General features: G+C 38.2%; 1 protein-coding gene across 1 annotated transcript in view; it reads right to left on the bottom strand.

The window, feature by feature from the left end:
- Window positions 1-1,687: 1,687 nt before the first annotated feature.
- The window catches only part of LOC131028304 (heat shock 70 kDa protein 5), a 39,845-nt gene continuing 23,907 nt past the window's right edge, over window positions 1,688-17,625 (bottom strand). Inside the window, exon 2 of the mRNA XM_057958550.2 lies at window positions 1,688-3,807. Coding sequence (XP_057814533.1) covers window positions 1,919-3,757 — 1,839 coding nt within the window. The 5' untranslated portion in view covers window positions 3,758-3,807 and the 3' untranslated portion in view covers window positions 1,688-1,918. The remainder of the gene's footprint in view (window positions 3,808-17,625) is intronic.

Consider the following 17,625-nt stretch of genomic DNA (forward strand, 5'->3'; position numbering starts at 1 on the left):
AAAATAGGCAACAGTACCCTAAGCTTAAATCTAATCATACCCTAAACCAAATTGAAGTCTACATCTAACACTAAAATATAATGAACCCTAATCATAAACCATATTAAACCCTAACCATAAGCCAACATGGTAAAGCTTATCTACTCTAAGGTTTACATAATCATAAACCTAATTAAACTTAAAATTATTAGTGTATAACAGAAAAAAATAAGAGCCTTGATATATGTTGACATAATTTATATTTATTAAACACCAGATGTATAAGCTATTTAAAATTCTACATTTGATTTATAAGGGTTTGTAATATTACATTAGGAATAGATAAGGGATATCATCAAGCATAAATTAAATTTAAGATATATATTCTTGATTTCCTAAACAAAATTAAACACTACACCTCCATATAAGTGAACTCAACCAAATATAAAATTAACCCTAACCCTAAACCAAATTAAACCCTAAAACAAACCCTATGCTAGAATAATTATAAATATCAATATTAATATTATTAATAACATAATATTGTAATTGATCTTAACAAATTTAAACATGTTAATTTAATTAAACAAATATTAAAAGATAAATATATTGCTTATTAATTGTGAAAAATTATAAAACTAATATCAACTAGCATATATACCTTAGATTTCAATTTAATCTATATAAAATACGTTGAGAGAAATCCTTCTCAAAGTGCCTAGTTGACTTTAGAATGTAAAATTCATTAAAAATAGGTGACTCAAGAAGAATATCTCTCGACATATTTTATAGATTAAATTTAAATTTTAGGTATATATGCTAGATCATGTACTTTTATGTATTTCCCCTATAGAATCATCTTTCTTCTCGTCATGCTTTTAATTTTTAGCTATTAAAATTATATACTAAATATTTTATGCACCATGGATGTTTATGTGCTTGTAGAGACTACCCTAACCATGCAAACATCTATGGAGCGTGTTTTCATCACAATCTACATTGTATTCCTATTTCTATGTCAACTCTTTTAAATCTCTATACTAGTTTCTCTTTTCTTGTTTCTATTGTATTTTTACAACAAAAGTGTAGTATTATTACTTAAAAAATAAATGTAGATTATATAAGCTAAGTATGCGTTAATAAAACCAAATGCTTTATTTATTTATCAATGTTGGATAGCATTTTAATGTCATTTTTCTTATCTATTAATCTAATTGAGTTAAATTTGTGAAGTTTCAAAAAAAAAATTCTCTTGTGATCAATCGGTGCACATGCAAGCATGATAATGAGAGGCTCGATGTATAATCCAAATAAGATATAAGGAATTTTGCGAAAAAAAATTCAAATGACTAGATAAATAAATTCTTTACAATTGTACTATTTATTACCATATACACATGTAGTGATGACATATTCTCCAAAACACTTCAATACCTTAAATCAGTTCACAAATAGAATACGTTTTACGATGACCAACTAAAATATATTCCTCCAATAAACCACAAACCCATCAAATATTAAATACGATTCCCTTAATTATCAATTCCATAAAATATATTTATAATATTACTTAACAAAAAATCCTTAAAATTTAAAACGCATTTGTTGTTCCTATGACTCTTTTCTCATAAATCATACAATGTTACTTTTAAATTTCTGAGTTTCTTTTTTTCATTGAAATTTTAACTTCATATGTTGTGATCAATACTTCATTTGAAATGTGTACTATTTTTTATGTTATTCTAGTTTTCGCCAAAAGAACGATAGTTTAATGTTATGAAGTTAACTATTTACTTGTTAACCATAGTAAAATTCGACCTCTATTATTTTGGCCGACATGACAAAGTTGATCAAATTACTCAAGCATCCGCTAATCTAGGAAACTTAGACACGGCGCCTATCGAGCTCTCAAATAAGAGTTGCACTATTTTTCAAATTGTCATTTAGAGGTTGAAGTTGACAATGCATTAAATAGCTGCTCCACCTCTTCCAGTTTCTTTTTGAATTCCTCAATGTCCGCATCATCATTCTGTTCTATCCAATCGAGTGTAGATTTTGTGACATTCTCAATTTTGTTTGCTTCTGCAGCCATTATAGTTCCTCTGAGGCTCTCCTCTCTTGCTCTATTCCTCCTGTCGTACGCAGAGTCTTCCAATGCATGTCTGGCTTTGTGTTTGAGAGCAACCCGTTGATCTTCAATGCTGTATCTTTCTGCATCAAATTTCATTCTAGCGATTTCCTCCTTACTCAACCCACAAGTATCCTTTCTAATTATTATGCTCTTTTCAACTGCTACTCTGTTTTTGGCCAAGACCTTCAATATCCCATTGGCATCTAATTCAAAACACACATCCAATGATTCTTTTCCCCGTAGATCTGCTGGTATACCAGGCAGATCGAATTTTCCCAGCAAATTATTGTCCATAATAGAAGTTCTCTCACCTTCATAGACAGAAATTGCCGCAACTGTTTGATAGTCTTCAGCAGTGCGGAATGTCTGTACTTTCTTTACAGGTATATGGGTATTCCTCGGAATTATCACGCTCATGATATCATCTCGAGTCACTGCAATGCCCAAGCTCAAAGGAGTGACATCTTGCAGAACTACATCTGAACATTGGCCGGTCAAGACAGCAGCCTGTACAGAAGCTCCATAAGCCACAGCTTCATCTTGATTGATGCTTCTGCACAACTTCTCCTGGCCAAACAACCCTTCAATCATTTTTTGTAGTTTTGGAATCCGGGTGGAGCCTCCAACCAGAACAACTTCATCAATTTCATTTGCTACCATGTGCGCATCAGCTAAACACAGTCTCACACCAGCAATGCATTTGTGGAAGAGATCACTGTTAAGATCTTCAAACTTGGCTCTACTGATTTTGGAATAGAAATCGGTACTTCCACAAAGGCACTCAATCTCAACAGTCGTTTCTGTAGCAGCAGAAAGGCTTCTTTTGGCCTTCTCGCATGCTGTACGAAGTCTGCGAAGTGCTTTGGGATTGCCGCCAATTCGCTTCTTATTCTTCCTCTCGAATTCTCCAACAAAATGATTAAGCAGTCTAGTATCAAAATCTTCACCACCCAGATGAGTGTCTCCTCCAACTGCTCTCACATCAAATGAACCCCTCCTGATGGTAATAACAGAAACATCAAACGTGCCGCCTCCAACATCAAAAACAAGGATATTCTTACCTGTGGTTGATGAGTATGTCTTGGTATCCAACCCATAAGCTATGGCTGCAGCATTTGGTTCATTCAGAAGTTGTAACACATTAATCCCGGCCAAGTGGGCTGCATCCATTGTGGCCTGTCTCTGTGAATCGTTGAAGTAGGCCGGCACAGTGATTACAGCATTCATTACTTCAGATTTAAGGAACGTTTTTGCAATCTCTTTCATCTTGAACAACACCATGGCAGAAATTTCTTCAGGTGCAAAAGTTTTAGATTCACCTCTGTAAGTGATTCTTATCTCAAACCTCCCATTACTTCCTTCAACAACCGAGAAAGGCCAATGGGATATGTCACTTTGTAGTACAGGATCAGAAAACCCTCTTCCCATCATTCTTTTCACATCATATACCGTGTTCTGCAGATTGGATACAATTTGATTCTTGGCACCCTCTCCTACCAATCTCTCTGTTTCATTGAAGGCAACAATGGAGGGAGTGGTTCTATTACCTTGGTCATTTGTTATGATTTCAACTCTTTCACAATGCCAGACACCTACACAGCTGTAGGTGGTGCCCAGATCAATGCCAATAGCTTTATCTCTTGCCATGCCTGTGCTTTGCAAAACCAATTCACAATTTAACTGTATGTATACTCCACCTGCAGCAAGTCACTACGGAAATTAGAAAATATGGTGCAGCTGATTGCACAGGTTAGGGGAGGATCTAATAGTTGAGTATCTTAACTTCACACCTCTCAAAATCTTATTTGGCAATTTCAAACTACTCCCATTTTTTACAGCAGCTTTCCTGGGAAATTCCCTATGTATAACTAAAGATTCAGGGGCACACCATCAATAAGATACCACATCAGCATGTTTTTTGTTAAGTGTTAAAAAAAGTCCACAAAAAAATACTACTCTATTAATTGTGCACTAAGTCATGCTTTATGGTGTGCTCATGTAACATCACACGATTTATTTTAATTACATTTCATTCAATTATGAGTAGTCATGGTCAAAACTAGAAACTTTGAAGTCACAGCTACTAATACTATACTAGCATACTTAGATTTTAAATAATCTATGTAAAATATGCGGAAAAATATCATTTTTGAAAAAAATTAACCTTCATTATAATTGAACCTAAACTTTTAAATAACTAAAAAAATCGTAATTGAATCTTGAATCTTAATCTTAACAATAATGAACCTTAACCCCCATTCTAAGCCCAATCCCATTTCTAATGCTAACTTGAGTATCATTTTATGCGTTCTCCTAACGTAGAAACATTTTCACTCAAACGTATACTTATCCTTCGAGTCAAAGCATTTTAACCATAGTTTGAGTACGAATCTTTGAAAGCTGAAATGCCTCAAATATTATTGTCCCGTTTATGCTATTTTAGATCAGAAAAAATTTATTAGTGCTACATTATCCTGATAAGGAAGTTTGACCGTTTGATTTTTAGATCAAATTGATAATACTAATAAAAAATTTTAAAAATTAATTTAATATTAATAATACTTAATTATTATGGACTGTCAAATCCAAATTTGGTAATACTAAGGATTGTGGAAACTTCAGCGTATCTGTGCATTTTTCATATGGTTCATTAATCGCTTATTTATTTTGTCATCTTTTTTTAATTAGGTAAAGGCGTTCATTAATCGCTTATTTAGTTGAAAGCATTTTCTCAACTAATGTTTTAAAATTATGTAGAGGTAAACGTTTTCTTCGCGGGCATTTACTGAAGCAACAACATCTCCTTGGAAATAGCCAGTGTCGAATCGATTTGTCACAGCTCAGCCAGAACAGTAGCAATGTTGATGACCATTCCATCAAAGGAGGAGATTGACCGCCATAAAAAGGCTGGTGAAAGGGCCGAGCACATTGACTGGGGCATTAAGTAACTGAGTTCCCAACCCATGTGTATGGAAGTAGTTATGTGCATCTACAGAGGGTGGTAAAACATTCGAATGATAACTGCAAGGATTCATATACAAACCTCAATGAAAACATCCTGTCTTAAACATCAAATACACTAAATTGTTCTTATCCAACGGAGGCAGAGCTCTGTATTTAACAGAGCTCTCAATGAAGTTGAAGGATAATAAAAACTTAGCTCAAGGAATTACGGTGCCAACAGAAGTGAACAGGACTGGTTAGTATTGAAGAAAAATCTGGCATAGTGACATCCAAGGCTAGAAGGGTTGCTCATATAAAGTGGCAAGCTACAGACACTCACATATACATAATGATAATCATCACCATTGTCACTCGTGAAAATCAATCCAATCCCAACCACTCCTAGAATCTCCATTCATATCTCCTTACCTAGACACAAATCTTACGGCTTTGAAATGTGAAACTCAATTAACAGATGATGAAATATAAACTGGACCCATTCGCATCACAGAAAAGAGAAGAGATTAGCTTCCATGAAGGAATTGTGAATATAAGGAAAACAAGCAACTAAAGGGCACCATACCAAATGTTCACAATGGAATTAAGTAACGCCAGCATTCAAATCGCTCACTTTCCACTATGGTGAGTGTCAGCCACTGCATGACTATAATGTTAGTGAGATTGAAGACCATTCAGATGTAATTATTCTGACACAACTGCAAGGGATGAAATTTACTAATATTGGATTATTATGTTTTAGGTTGCAGCCATTTAAGAAGCTGGGCGTTGCAGGTGACGTGTCGTAAAATATTTTATTCCCCTCTTCTGCTAGCACTACTGTACTGCCAATTCAACTCATGCAAACAGGCATCAAATTATTCTTGAAATGGTTTTGTGTTTATGGACAACAATGATTCCATTGTAGATTGCCTCTCGACAAAATTATTAATGTATTGAACAAAAGCTATCACAACTATTAAAACATGCTGAACAAGCATATTCTTTCTCCTACTACCACATCAACCGTAATTACCTCATTACCTACTAAAGCAATCCAAGGGCTAAATTGATTTCTATAAAAGAAACTAAATTGTGTTTTTGATAAGTGAATTATTCGAAGAACAGAAATAGATGAACTAACTGAATTTACTGATGACATAGATGGAGCTAACTGCAATATAAGCGAGCGCTCAGGGCACTGACATGTACATTTGTTGATCATAAGGGGGATCCTGCTGCTGTTTTTAACAAGAAACTGTTATGTCCACCAATGGTTTTCTTCATTGGATTTTTTTATTTTTTATAAAGACATAATAAATTGATAAGACGAAACAGACAAAATAAATTTATTTTGTGCACAATAGTGAACATCGCAATCATGATGGCTTAAATTGTTTATCCAATGCATTGCAATGTATGTAATTTTAAACCCTAGGTATGTTAATCAGATTTATATAATTGATTATGCCCTAGGTTGTAATCAGATTTGCAGTATTTTAGTAAACCAACATAGATTAATTGTGCCCTAGATTGTAATCAGATTTGCAGTATTTAATAAGCCAACATAAATCAGATATAGAACAGTAGACAAACAAGCATACCCTGGGAAAACCTCCAAGGAGGAAAAACCCAGCATGAAAGACCCACAGGTCAGATTATATATTCTCCTCTAAATATAAGTACAATACTTAGCTTGAATCTGATCTTCACATATCACATCTGTCCCTTGTATGCTTCAAAGACTTGCATCAAAATCCACTATGTCCTCTTGGACAATTTCACACCAAGCTGAATAAGTTCGCACTCTTCCTTAAGTTCGCACCCTTCTTAAGAATTCGCACAGCAGAGCTAAATCGCCTTGTATATTATTGAACTTGATAATTGTAGTTGACTTGCAAATTGTCATTTATTTATATGCATCTTTTATTCTTTGAAATGTAAGTCGGCCTCCTTGGTTTTTGGCGCCAATGTTAAATGGCGTGTATTTAGCATAGCGTGGCATTGTGAATAGGATAGGGTCACGTTACCCTAGGATAGGACCCGGTCCTAAAGGGGTTTTGGATGTTGCCTTAAGGCAATCCAAACCCCTATAACCCTAGTTACAATCAACAGTGTATAGGAGGATTAGCCTTTTCCTGCAGAGTAAGAAAGTAGCAATCATTGTTTTTATTTTTTTGTTATTCTTTAGCAATTCAAGTTCCTCCTCACAAATTTGTTCGTTTACATCAGCAAGCACTCAGGGCACTGACCTGTACATTTGTTGATCATAAGGGGGATCCTGCTGCTGTTTTTAACAAGAAACTGTTATGTCCACCAATGGTTTTCTTCATTGGATTTTTTTATTTTTTATAAAGACAAAATAAATTGATAAGACGAAACAGACAAAATAAATTTATTTTGTGCACAACAGTGAATATTGCAATCATGATGGCTTAAATTGTTTATACAGTGCATTGTAGTGTATAGGAGGATTAGCCTTTTCCTGCAGAGTAAGAAAGTAGCAATCATTTTTTATTTTTTTTGTTATTCTTTAGCAATTCCTCCTCAAAAATTTGTTCGTTTACCTTTGTTGAGAATTTTTCTGGCACCACTAGTTGCATCAACTATGAAATCTTGAGGCACTGATGATGCTTTGCCATGTGCTCGTATTGTGAAGAATGCTTGTGGCATTGGGAAAGGTAAATAAACCTGATTCCAAAATTGTTAATGGAAGAAAAGTATGTAGCAAGAAAACAAGGGTCTGCTAAAACCAAGTGAGTTGAAACAAAGGGTCAGACAAGCCTCATGGTGTTGGATGAGATTGTGGCATGCCTCCATGTGAAGAAGGATATAATGTTGATCAAAGAGTAAATCAATCTGGATTTAAGCTACAAGTTTTAAAATTAAATACTAAAACAATTCATTCAAGCATGTGCTTTTGAGAGCTAAAATGTAACTGGGATTCTAGACAAATCTCTCTCTTTTGAAAGAAGAATACTTCTCGCCCGAACGTTGGAAATTCAGAATGATCCTCAATAAAAACATTGGCATTTTCAATTGGGATGGAATCATTCCTACAATACACAATTGGCCCATCTTTGCTAAACAGTTTATAACATGAAAAGGGAAATGAATAAGAAATTTGAAGATTCTAGGAAACATAAATTGCTTTACCTTAGCAGGCGTAGCTCCTACCTGATTCTGATCACTCTCATAATGATGTGGCAGTCTCCTAATTTGCGGTTTTCTGAAAACAGTTACTAACAGTTCATCCTTTTCTGAGAATATATGTCTTAACTCTCTGACCAGGAGTTTACATTGGTTATCTAGCATCTTTTCACACGTCCTATATCTGGTCTGAACCTTTCTTGACTGGTGACAGGTGCTCTATTCTGGGCGGGTAATCCCTTATAAAATAAATATATTTCAGAACTGTAATTACCATAGAAACCAGACCAGCTGAGGCATAAAAAACAATATATTTCAGAACTGTGATTCTATTACAGAGGAACATTTTGTTGCAGCTTGCACAGAAGATACAAAGTTCTTCATATATAAAAAGTTTCCAACACCTCTAAAACAATTCGTAGCCTCTTTAAAAACAGAAGCATGAATACCTAGAAACAGGGCACGCACAGCATGCATTATTCGCTGGAAAACTAAGCAAAAAGCAAACTGTGATGTCCCCAAACAAGACCCCGTCCAGTATTGTTAATATTAAGAAAGCTCCTTGCATTATCTTTATGAATAATATTAGTATTCAAAGCCCATACAACGAAGGACAATGAAGAATATAGGTGATCGTATAAGGAAAGATAACAATGTTTATAGAAAGCAAAAGGAAGACTTAATAAATCAAGGATAAGAAAAGATGATAAAAATACAGAGAAGAAATTATTAAAGAATAGAAAGAATATGATATATGGAATAATCCATAATGAGTATTCCAAGCATGAAGGGACATTACAGAAGACATTAATATCATGGAGATGTTGCCACGTATACAAACATATGCTTGCTGATAATAATCCAAAGAGAACAGGAAAACGTCTATCTGCCATCAAGCACTGAACCTTGATAACTACTACAGTTATATCCAATATATTTTATTATGCTGATTCATAGGAATGTGAAATACGTTTATGCTGCCGTAAATATTGAGTAACCATTGGATTAAATCTTCTAAGGAACGATGCATCCAAAGAGATAAATTGGGTTGAGGTACTTTGATGGTCGCTACACTCTCCATACTATCAGCAAAGGAAATGATTATATCGCATTGAACAATCATTGGTTATGAAAAGGATTTAATCGAATACAATAAATTTGTTGATAGCAATGCCTCAGTTGATATAACCATATATTTCCCAAAGTGATTAAGAGAGCGATTATGTGTCTAAGCGATTCATTATTAACGATTTTAATAAGAGACAGAGAACAAATAAACCATCATCCAAAATGGAATGTTCCATATCTAATGGTAGCAATGATATTAGAGGGCTGTATAACAGTAGTGATTTCTACTCAAACAGCTGTCAACCATCATCCAAGAGATGTTTATTGCCAGCGATAAAAGGTGGTGTTTTGGAGCTGCCAATAGATTGGCAGCGATAAGTTAATATAAGGAGAGCTGCGATAATGAGATTATCAATTAAAGAACTAACAGCGGCATGTAAATTTGACAATATTAAAAGCTACAGCAATTAAGATTTATTAACGAGAGAATAATTAAGTCTCAAGGGCAACCAAGAGGTGCAATTCATTAAGACCTAATATAATTTGTTTGTATCAAGGGGTATGACTCTAGAGAAGAGTCACATCTGTCCAAACCAAAGAAGCAGATATAAAAACAGATCATTGAGATGAAGGAGAGGGGCGAAGGGGAATTACTGGCAGATCTATAAATAATTTGAACAGACATATGAGGTATATGTAAGCAGTCTCTTCAAGGATCGAACAAGCTAATACAACAATTCTTGAAGTTCAGATATGTGTAGAAGAAATACAAATATGTAAGTGAAGTATCTTGAATAAGAAATAATATCATCATATACCCGCATTAAATTGGTTTAAAGAAGAATGTATAGGAAATAGAAGTGAATTATATATAAAGAATGTATATACGTTCAAGGAAATATTTAGAATAAATAAGTCATAAAGGGTAGATTTGAGTAAAAGAATGTATATGGGTTAAAAGAAGATCTTGAGCCAAAATCAAAGGGAGTATATGAACAGAATTAAAGAGGAAGCATGAGCAGACTTTGGAAACATTTACAGAAGGATTATTAAGAAGAATGTTGGATAATAGCAGAATTCAGCATTACATGAGTCCCATTGCCAAATTAGAGAAGGCCATCAAGATAGGTTCTATTCTCAGAACTAGTCTTAGAATTTTAAAATGAAATGTTTTCAGATTTAATGAAATTATATAATTACAATTCTCATTTTGACTTGGAATTGTTGTCTCAGGGAAATTAGGTAAACCTCCAAATGAGGACATTACACAAACTGCACTTATAAACTAATAATAGTCTAACAAAAAATCTATGCATGTAAATGGACATGCATGATTCAGATGCAAAGAACTAGAACTACCTAAACTAATGCAAATTACAACTGCTGTTTAAAAAACTAACTGAAGATGTTTTCCAAGCATGGTGGATCGCACAGTAGAAGGACAAGGTGGATCTCTCAATGATATGTCCGAACTGAAAGATCAAGCATCAGTTGCCTACACTCTACAGTACCTTCCTGATTTCTAAGGATCTCTTTCCTGACATTCAACCTGTGCTCTCAATACCAATCTGCCAGGCAACGGCCCCCACGGTTCTTTCTCCATTGACAGAATGAGTAGATGTCCTGAAACTGACATCAGGTCATGAGCCATAAGGACAAAATGACCATGTATATCATACCATGGCATAGCCTGCTGCCACTTAATGGAAGAAAATGTTCTCTTGTTAGTGACGGAATCTGTGATGCCCAAAAGTTTAGTTTATATAATGTCCCCACTTTGAAATACAAATTAATGGTAAATAATAATAAAATTTAAAATTAAAATACACAAGTATAATTAAATTTTAATTAAGTTAATGAACAGTCAAAAGACATGAAATGAAAAGTTGTGACTCCCTCAAACGTGAGATATAAAGGGAGACGAGAACCTCATTTTTGGGGAATCAGAGTGCAGATCTGATTTAAATAAGAAGTGCAGATCTGATTGTGAAAGGTTGTGCCCCTTTCAAAGGGCAGAAATAATGAAGAGTTGTACTCTTTCAAAGGGTACGCTAATCGTTTAAGGGTGTGTCTCTTGCCAAAGGGCATATATGATGAAGAGGTGTGACTTCTCCCTCAGATTGAGAGATATAAAAGAAAGGAATCAAAAGCAATTGGTGAGATCACCATCGCTCAGATCAGATCAGAACTGTAAGTTACAGGCAGTAACATCCTTGTTCTTCGTGGTATGCATGGAGATGTGCTTAATATATTAACTATGTTACCCCGAGTTTCCAGGACAGGGACGGCAGGGAATGGGAGTACTCGTTTCCAGGACGGTGATACTTTTTGTCAATTTTGGAGATGGCTAGTGTTAGTTTTTAGGATCAGAAATGTAAGTGTGTATTCGTCACCTTTGCAAATGATTTGAGTCTCCTTATATATCTCCATGTTTAGTGAAATGATGCACCTCTTTAGAAAGGAGACATTATTTGAAAGGGTGTGTCTTTAGTTAACAACTCTATTAATTGTTGCCTTTGTTATAATGGCCTCTCTTTATATTTGCCTTTGTTTATATGAAACACTGCCTTTGTTAGTTTTATTATTTTAAATTTAGATAAAAATATCTCCTAAAGCTACCAAACACTAACACTCCCTCTTAGCTAGGGAGATATTTTCCAGATATTTACATCATGGAGTCTCTCAACATGATGCCCACAATGGCTACACCCATTTGTGGTAAGCACAAAGGTTCCTCACGGAGTCTCTCAACATGATGTCATCATGGAGTCTCTCTACATGACGTCCACCATGGCTACTCCCATGTGTGGAAAGAAACACATGTATAAGTGCCCATCACAGAGTCTCTCAACGTGATGTCGTCATGGAATCACTCAACATGACATCCACCATGGCTACTCCCATGTGTGGAAAAACACAAGTACAAAGAGTTCATCACGGAGTCTCTCAAGATGATGTCATGGAGTCTCTCAACATGACATCCACCATGGCTAATCCCGAAGGGTGGAAAGAACCACATCTTCGTCTCAGAGATGAACAAGGGCTTTCACCTCAAATTTCTCCATCTCAGAAAAAAATGCATTAACAAGGGCTTTCACCTCAAATTTCTCCGTCTCAGAAAAAAATGCATTAACACGAGCTTTCACCTCAAATTTCTCCGTCTCAGAAAAAATGCATTAACAAGGGCTTTCACCTCAAATTTCTCTGTCTCAGAGAAAAAAGCATTAACAAGGGCTTTCACCTCAAATTTCTCCATCTCAGAGAAAAATGCATTAACAAATTTTCATAATGATGTGATTCCCTCTTAAGCTCCAAGTACTCGCATCAACCTCTTGACCTCCTCGTCCAAGGTTGCCTCTATTGGTTTGTCAAACTCCCTCTGAATGTGAACTCCCCTCCATTGACAGATCTCAGAATTTTAGTCCTCTTCCCAGACATGTCATTGTTTTACCCTACTCGCAAAGAACCGAAAACTGTTTTGCTTTCACAACTCTCAAGCCAATAGCCATTAGCATGTCTTTTCCAATGATCTTTGATAGGAACCTCACTGTTTTCCTCAATTCTTTCTAGGGCTTGGAGTTTTTTTGTTTTTTTTTTTTGAAGCAAAACTTTCGTTTCCAGATGCAACAGCAGTGGGAATTGAACCTTCGGCTTTTATTGAAGTTTCTTCCCACAAATTGGCTACTCACTCAAACGTTGTAATTCTCGGCTTTGCTTAGACCATGACCATTTGGAGTCTTGAATGCCCAAAATGTATGGAGGTGTGTCACTGAGCATGAATTCGAGCCCCGGCCTATCAGTATTCATACCAGCTCTCTACCTTCAATCTGTATGACCCTTCTACGAATTAATTGCCTCGTACAAAGAAATACAGAACAGACTTCTCAAAGTCGCATCAATCCACCACACAATACAAGAACGGATAACATCCTCATGTAACACGTCTCCATTCAAGTCTCCATTCAATTCAGCCAATCACGAGAACAGACTTAATTCATAGGATTATAAGCACCCCTTTATAAATCGACACTTCTTAATTCTCTGCACTTTGATTTATCATACTTCTCAAACTATACCCGTATATGGCATACACATGAACTGAACACTACAACAATCTGAGCACACCCACGAACTACAAATGTAGCTGACCTCACATGCAAATCGACCAAAGAAGATTACCAAAAATTGTAATGGTAATCTGCTCGTCTGAAGATTAACTCCACATTAATGACCCGTTTTCTGAGCATCATAAAGTGAGGTGTCTGCAACCTTTTCGAATGCCACAAAGGCCTTCCTCAAAATGTTTCTTTTTTATTTTAATGTAATGATAGTGGATAGAATTTAATCTTTCATGCCTTAAGTTCTCAAGACGTCCCACACACTGGAATCAGCACACTCCTGAAGCTATCGCCCTAAAATAAAAAAAAAATCAGAGGAATTTCCAAGTTGTTGCTGCAAGTCTGAAATTGCCATAAATCCATAGGCCACCACTAAGACCGCGATAGAGTAAATATAGTCGGTGAAGCATGTTGATTTTAACCGCCTTCACGTCTGATGAAAAGGATAGCTGTAGATTCAATGTTATTTCTGCTCATATACATCCACCCATATGCCTGCAAACGCCCATCAAGACTTAAGGAGGTTGTTGTTGTTAGGGGTAAAAACGTATGTTAATACGAATAATAATTATACGTGTGTTATGTGTGTTTATGTTTTGCTGTTGTCGGGAGGTTCCCATCGGGTAGTTGGGAGTTGGTGACGATTGGCAACTTGGCCAACCGTCGGGTCTATATATTGTTTGGTTGGAACCTCGGCAGGGGGAGGATGTATGGACAATTGGAGACATTGGAATAAAGATATAACTTTCTGATCTGATTATTATCATCTGTCATTCGTGTTATGATGTACAATTATTCTATTCTATGAATGCTTAGTATATGCAAGTACTACTGGGTTATTGATTATCCACCACTATACCTTTAGGGCTAAACATTTTGGCGCCGTTGCCTGAACGAACCTAGAGATAACTATGGCGGCAGGCGAAAGCGATTAATGGGCCGGCCGTTCGACCAGCAATTAATTGTCATGGGCAGCGACACATACAAGGAGAATACCGCGGAAGAGGAACGAGAGGATCAGTTGACGGCGGACTTGCTAGAGTTGTGGGACGTGCCGGTCACGCAGTACGTGCAACGAGAGGCCCAGGAGAGAGCCGTCTCGGAAGGCACAATACGTGGTGAACTCACCGTCAGCACCCCCGTCTTTGACCTCCTCGGGAGCATTCCAAGGTTACTTGCCAGAAACTTGATTGCACGGCAAAACCAAAGAGAAGAAACAGCAAAGGAACTTCGGCGGCAACAAGTTCTCCGACAGTACGAGGAACAAAGTCGTGGGGAGGAAGAGGAGAGGGAGGCCAATCAGCGTCGTACCTCTGGCACTTGATGCCCCTACGGCCAAACAAAGAGAGGTTGCCGACTCAAAGAGTCCGGAGAAACACAACAGAAGTCAGAGTTGTAGTCGGGAGAGGCAAAAACCGTGTACGTGGAAGGAGTTGGCTGAGGTCGCCAGGAACCTGCCACTTCCAGACATAGCGGAGGAAGATCTCGCCGACCAGGCCCCACACTCGACGTCAAGTGAAGAAGACTCCGAAACAAAATCACAGAGCACCCAATCGAAAATTTCCGAACAAGGAGAGGAGACGGTACGAGACCTGCACGAGGAAATCGCCACTATTTTCGAAGCAACGTTGTTCGGCATTAAAAAACTTGTCTTTGTCAGAGGGCATCAAAATAGGAAGATTGGACCCGGAAACCCCGGGAGGGAGGGACTATAGAAGTGAAGGTGACCAAAGCCCGATTGGCAGGGACCCAACCAAACCAGGAGTGTACGACACCACCCGGACACATAGTACCTTCCCGGCATATAGCCATTTCCAGGCACTACATAAAACCGCACAGAAAAGAATGATGGCACACACCCCAGAGAAACAAAAACTTCCAAAATTCATGGGCGACGGATGAGAGGATCCCGTACGGCATTGCAAGACATACATTACCATCTGGCCGGGACTACTGGGTGAAGGCATTTCCAGCCACCTTGCGAGGAATAGCGATTGACTGGTACACAGACCTCGATGCGCAGCATAAAACATCCTGGAGCAATCTAGAGAAGGCCTTCGAGGGACAATTCAAACTCCTACGGGACGACAACAAGATTGTGGCGGAAATTTACAACACCAAACAAGGAAAAAACGAAAGTGTACGCACATATAACAGACAGCTGAGGAAACTACTAAACAAAATGGAGAACCAGCCGACGGATGGCCTCAAGAAGCGGTGGTTCGTGGAAGGATTGGTACCATCCCTAAGAAGGACGATGAAAGTAGTACCTCCACCATCGTACGATAAAGCATACAATCATGCCATGGATATTGAAAGTGAAAACAAGACATCCCGGGGGAAGCGACTAAGCAGCGATGGTGACAGTACGGACGACGACAACGACGGAGGATCAAAAACAGTGCAAGCACTCCGCAAAGATATGATGAGGATGATGAAGGAGTTAAAAGGTGACAAAGAAAGTGGTAGGGAAGGAAAAGAACTATGGTGTACTGATTGCAAGACCAAAGGGCACACTAAAAGAGGTTGTCCCCGAAAAGTCTTCTGTGACATCTGCCAATAACGGGACATTCCACCAAGGAATGCCCGTACAACTTGAAGGCACAAAGCACACAAGTGCTCTATGCCCAACCCGACCAAACCACACCACCAGCAACACCTCCAAGGCCAACAACAAACCCTGATGCCTCACCCAAAGGATACAGAAACAATCGACGGGCGAACAATAGATCCAATAATAACACACCAAGGAGCAGAATTCAATACGACGGGAAGGGGCGACCCATGATTCAGTGCAAGAAGTGTAATGAATGGGATCACTTTGCCCGAGAATGCCAAAACGGAGGTGATGTAGGAAGTTTGTTGTGCAGATGGTGCGGTCCAGGGAATCACGAGGACATAGATTGCCCAAAGCAAAAAGGGGTGAACATGCTCGATGTAGAGGGATCAAAGGAAGACGTACTGGCAATCACAAGGTTGCAAAATAAGAAAGCCATGTACCCAAACCCTCGCACATAAAAGACTTCAGGAGGCAAGGGCAGATATCCAATGGGTGATGGCTGGAGAATGGAGGGCCTCACACCTGGCCGCCGATACGTCGGTCCGGCCGAAACCAGAAAAAATTATCATCAAGCAGATGTTACAAACCACAATACCTGTACGGGTGTACGACCCTCTGCAGACCATGCCACAGATAAGGATGGCTTTGACAAATATAACCATGGACACTACCCCTGGACAGGAACACCAAACGGTGGCGAACCCATGTAGTACGAACCCAGGGAAGGAACCTGGTACAGATGCCATGAATCCTATGCTACTCGCGGTGGGCGCTGGGCGAAAACTAGCAGTAGTAGAGATGGATATAATGGGGCAAAAGCTTACTAACACCATCGTTGATGGTGGGTTCGGAGTCAACGTACTAAAGGAGGGAACTTGGCGAAGCCTTGGAAAGCCTACCCTCTAGCCACCAACCTTCCACCTAGTCGGTGCCGACCAACACGGTATCAAACCCCTCGGCACCCTCATTGGCACAAAAGGTGGTAATTGGGACGCAACAGTTCCTCCTGGATTTTGTAGTCATTCCGATGGAAAGGAAAGCGTACGACGCTCTTCTAGGAAGGGGGTGGCTGATCATGGCCAAAGCTAATCACAACTGGAAAAGGAATACGCTCTCAATCGAGAGTGACGGTCATAAGTATGTAATTGATCTCAAGAACCAGTCTGTCAGCGAAGAGCTCGCGTCATCAGACTCCGATTCAGAAGATTCCAATCGATGGGAGTGGGGCTCTAAAGGAGGAAGAGGCGGGAAAGAATCCGACGAAGGAGGAGTATTGGAGTTAGACGGGTGTTCAGAGGATGGAGCCAGTTCGATGGCAGGACTTTTTCATTGGCAAATGGAGGACTATGAGGTCTTCCACCCGGAATGTCACATGCTGCAAATATGTGAGTTAGGAGAATCAAGCGGGGAGACAGAGGAACAACCTTCCCCCCAGAGTATGGTAGATATCAAGAAGGAATGGCAAGAGTGGATGGCACGCCAACACACCAGTTTGATAGGGATAAACCCACCAAGTATGAGGAACGAGATGTGGAGAAGATTAATCTAGGCAACGAAGCAGTACCTCAGATGATACTGGTAGGAGATGACTGGAACCCTATACTGAAGGCAGCAGCCTTCAAGATATTTCTAGAATATAAAGATGTCTTCGCCTGGACCTACAAAGACTTGAAAGGAGT

This window comes from Cryptomeria japonica, chromosome 7 (genome assembly GCF_030272615.1).
Source record: "Cryptomeria japonica chromosome 7, Sugi_1.0, whole genome shotgun sequence".
Taxonomy (NCBI): domain Eukaryota; kingdom Viridiplantae; phylum Streptophyta; class Pinopsida; order Cupressales; family Cupressaceae; genus Cryptomeria; species Cryptomeria japonica.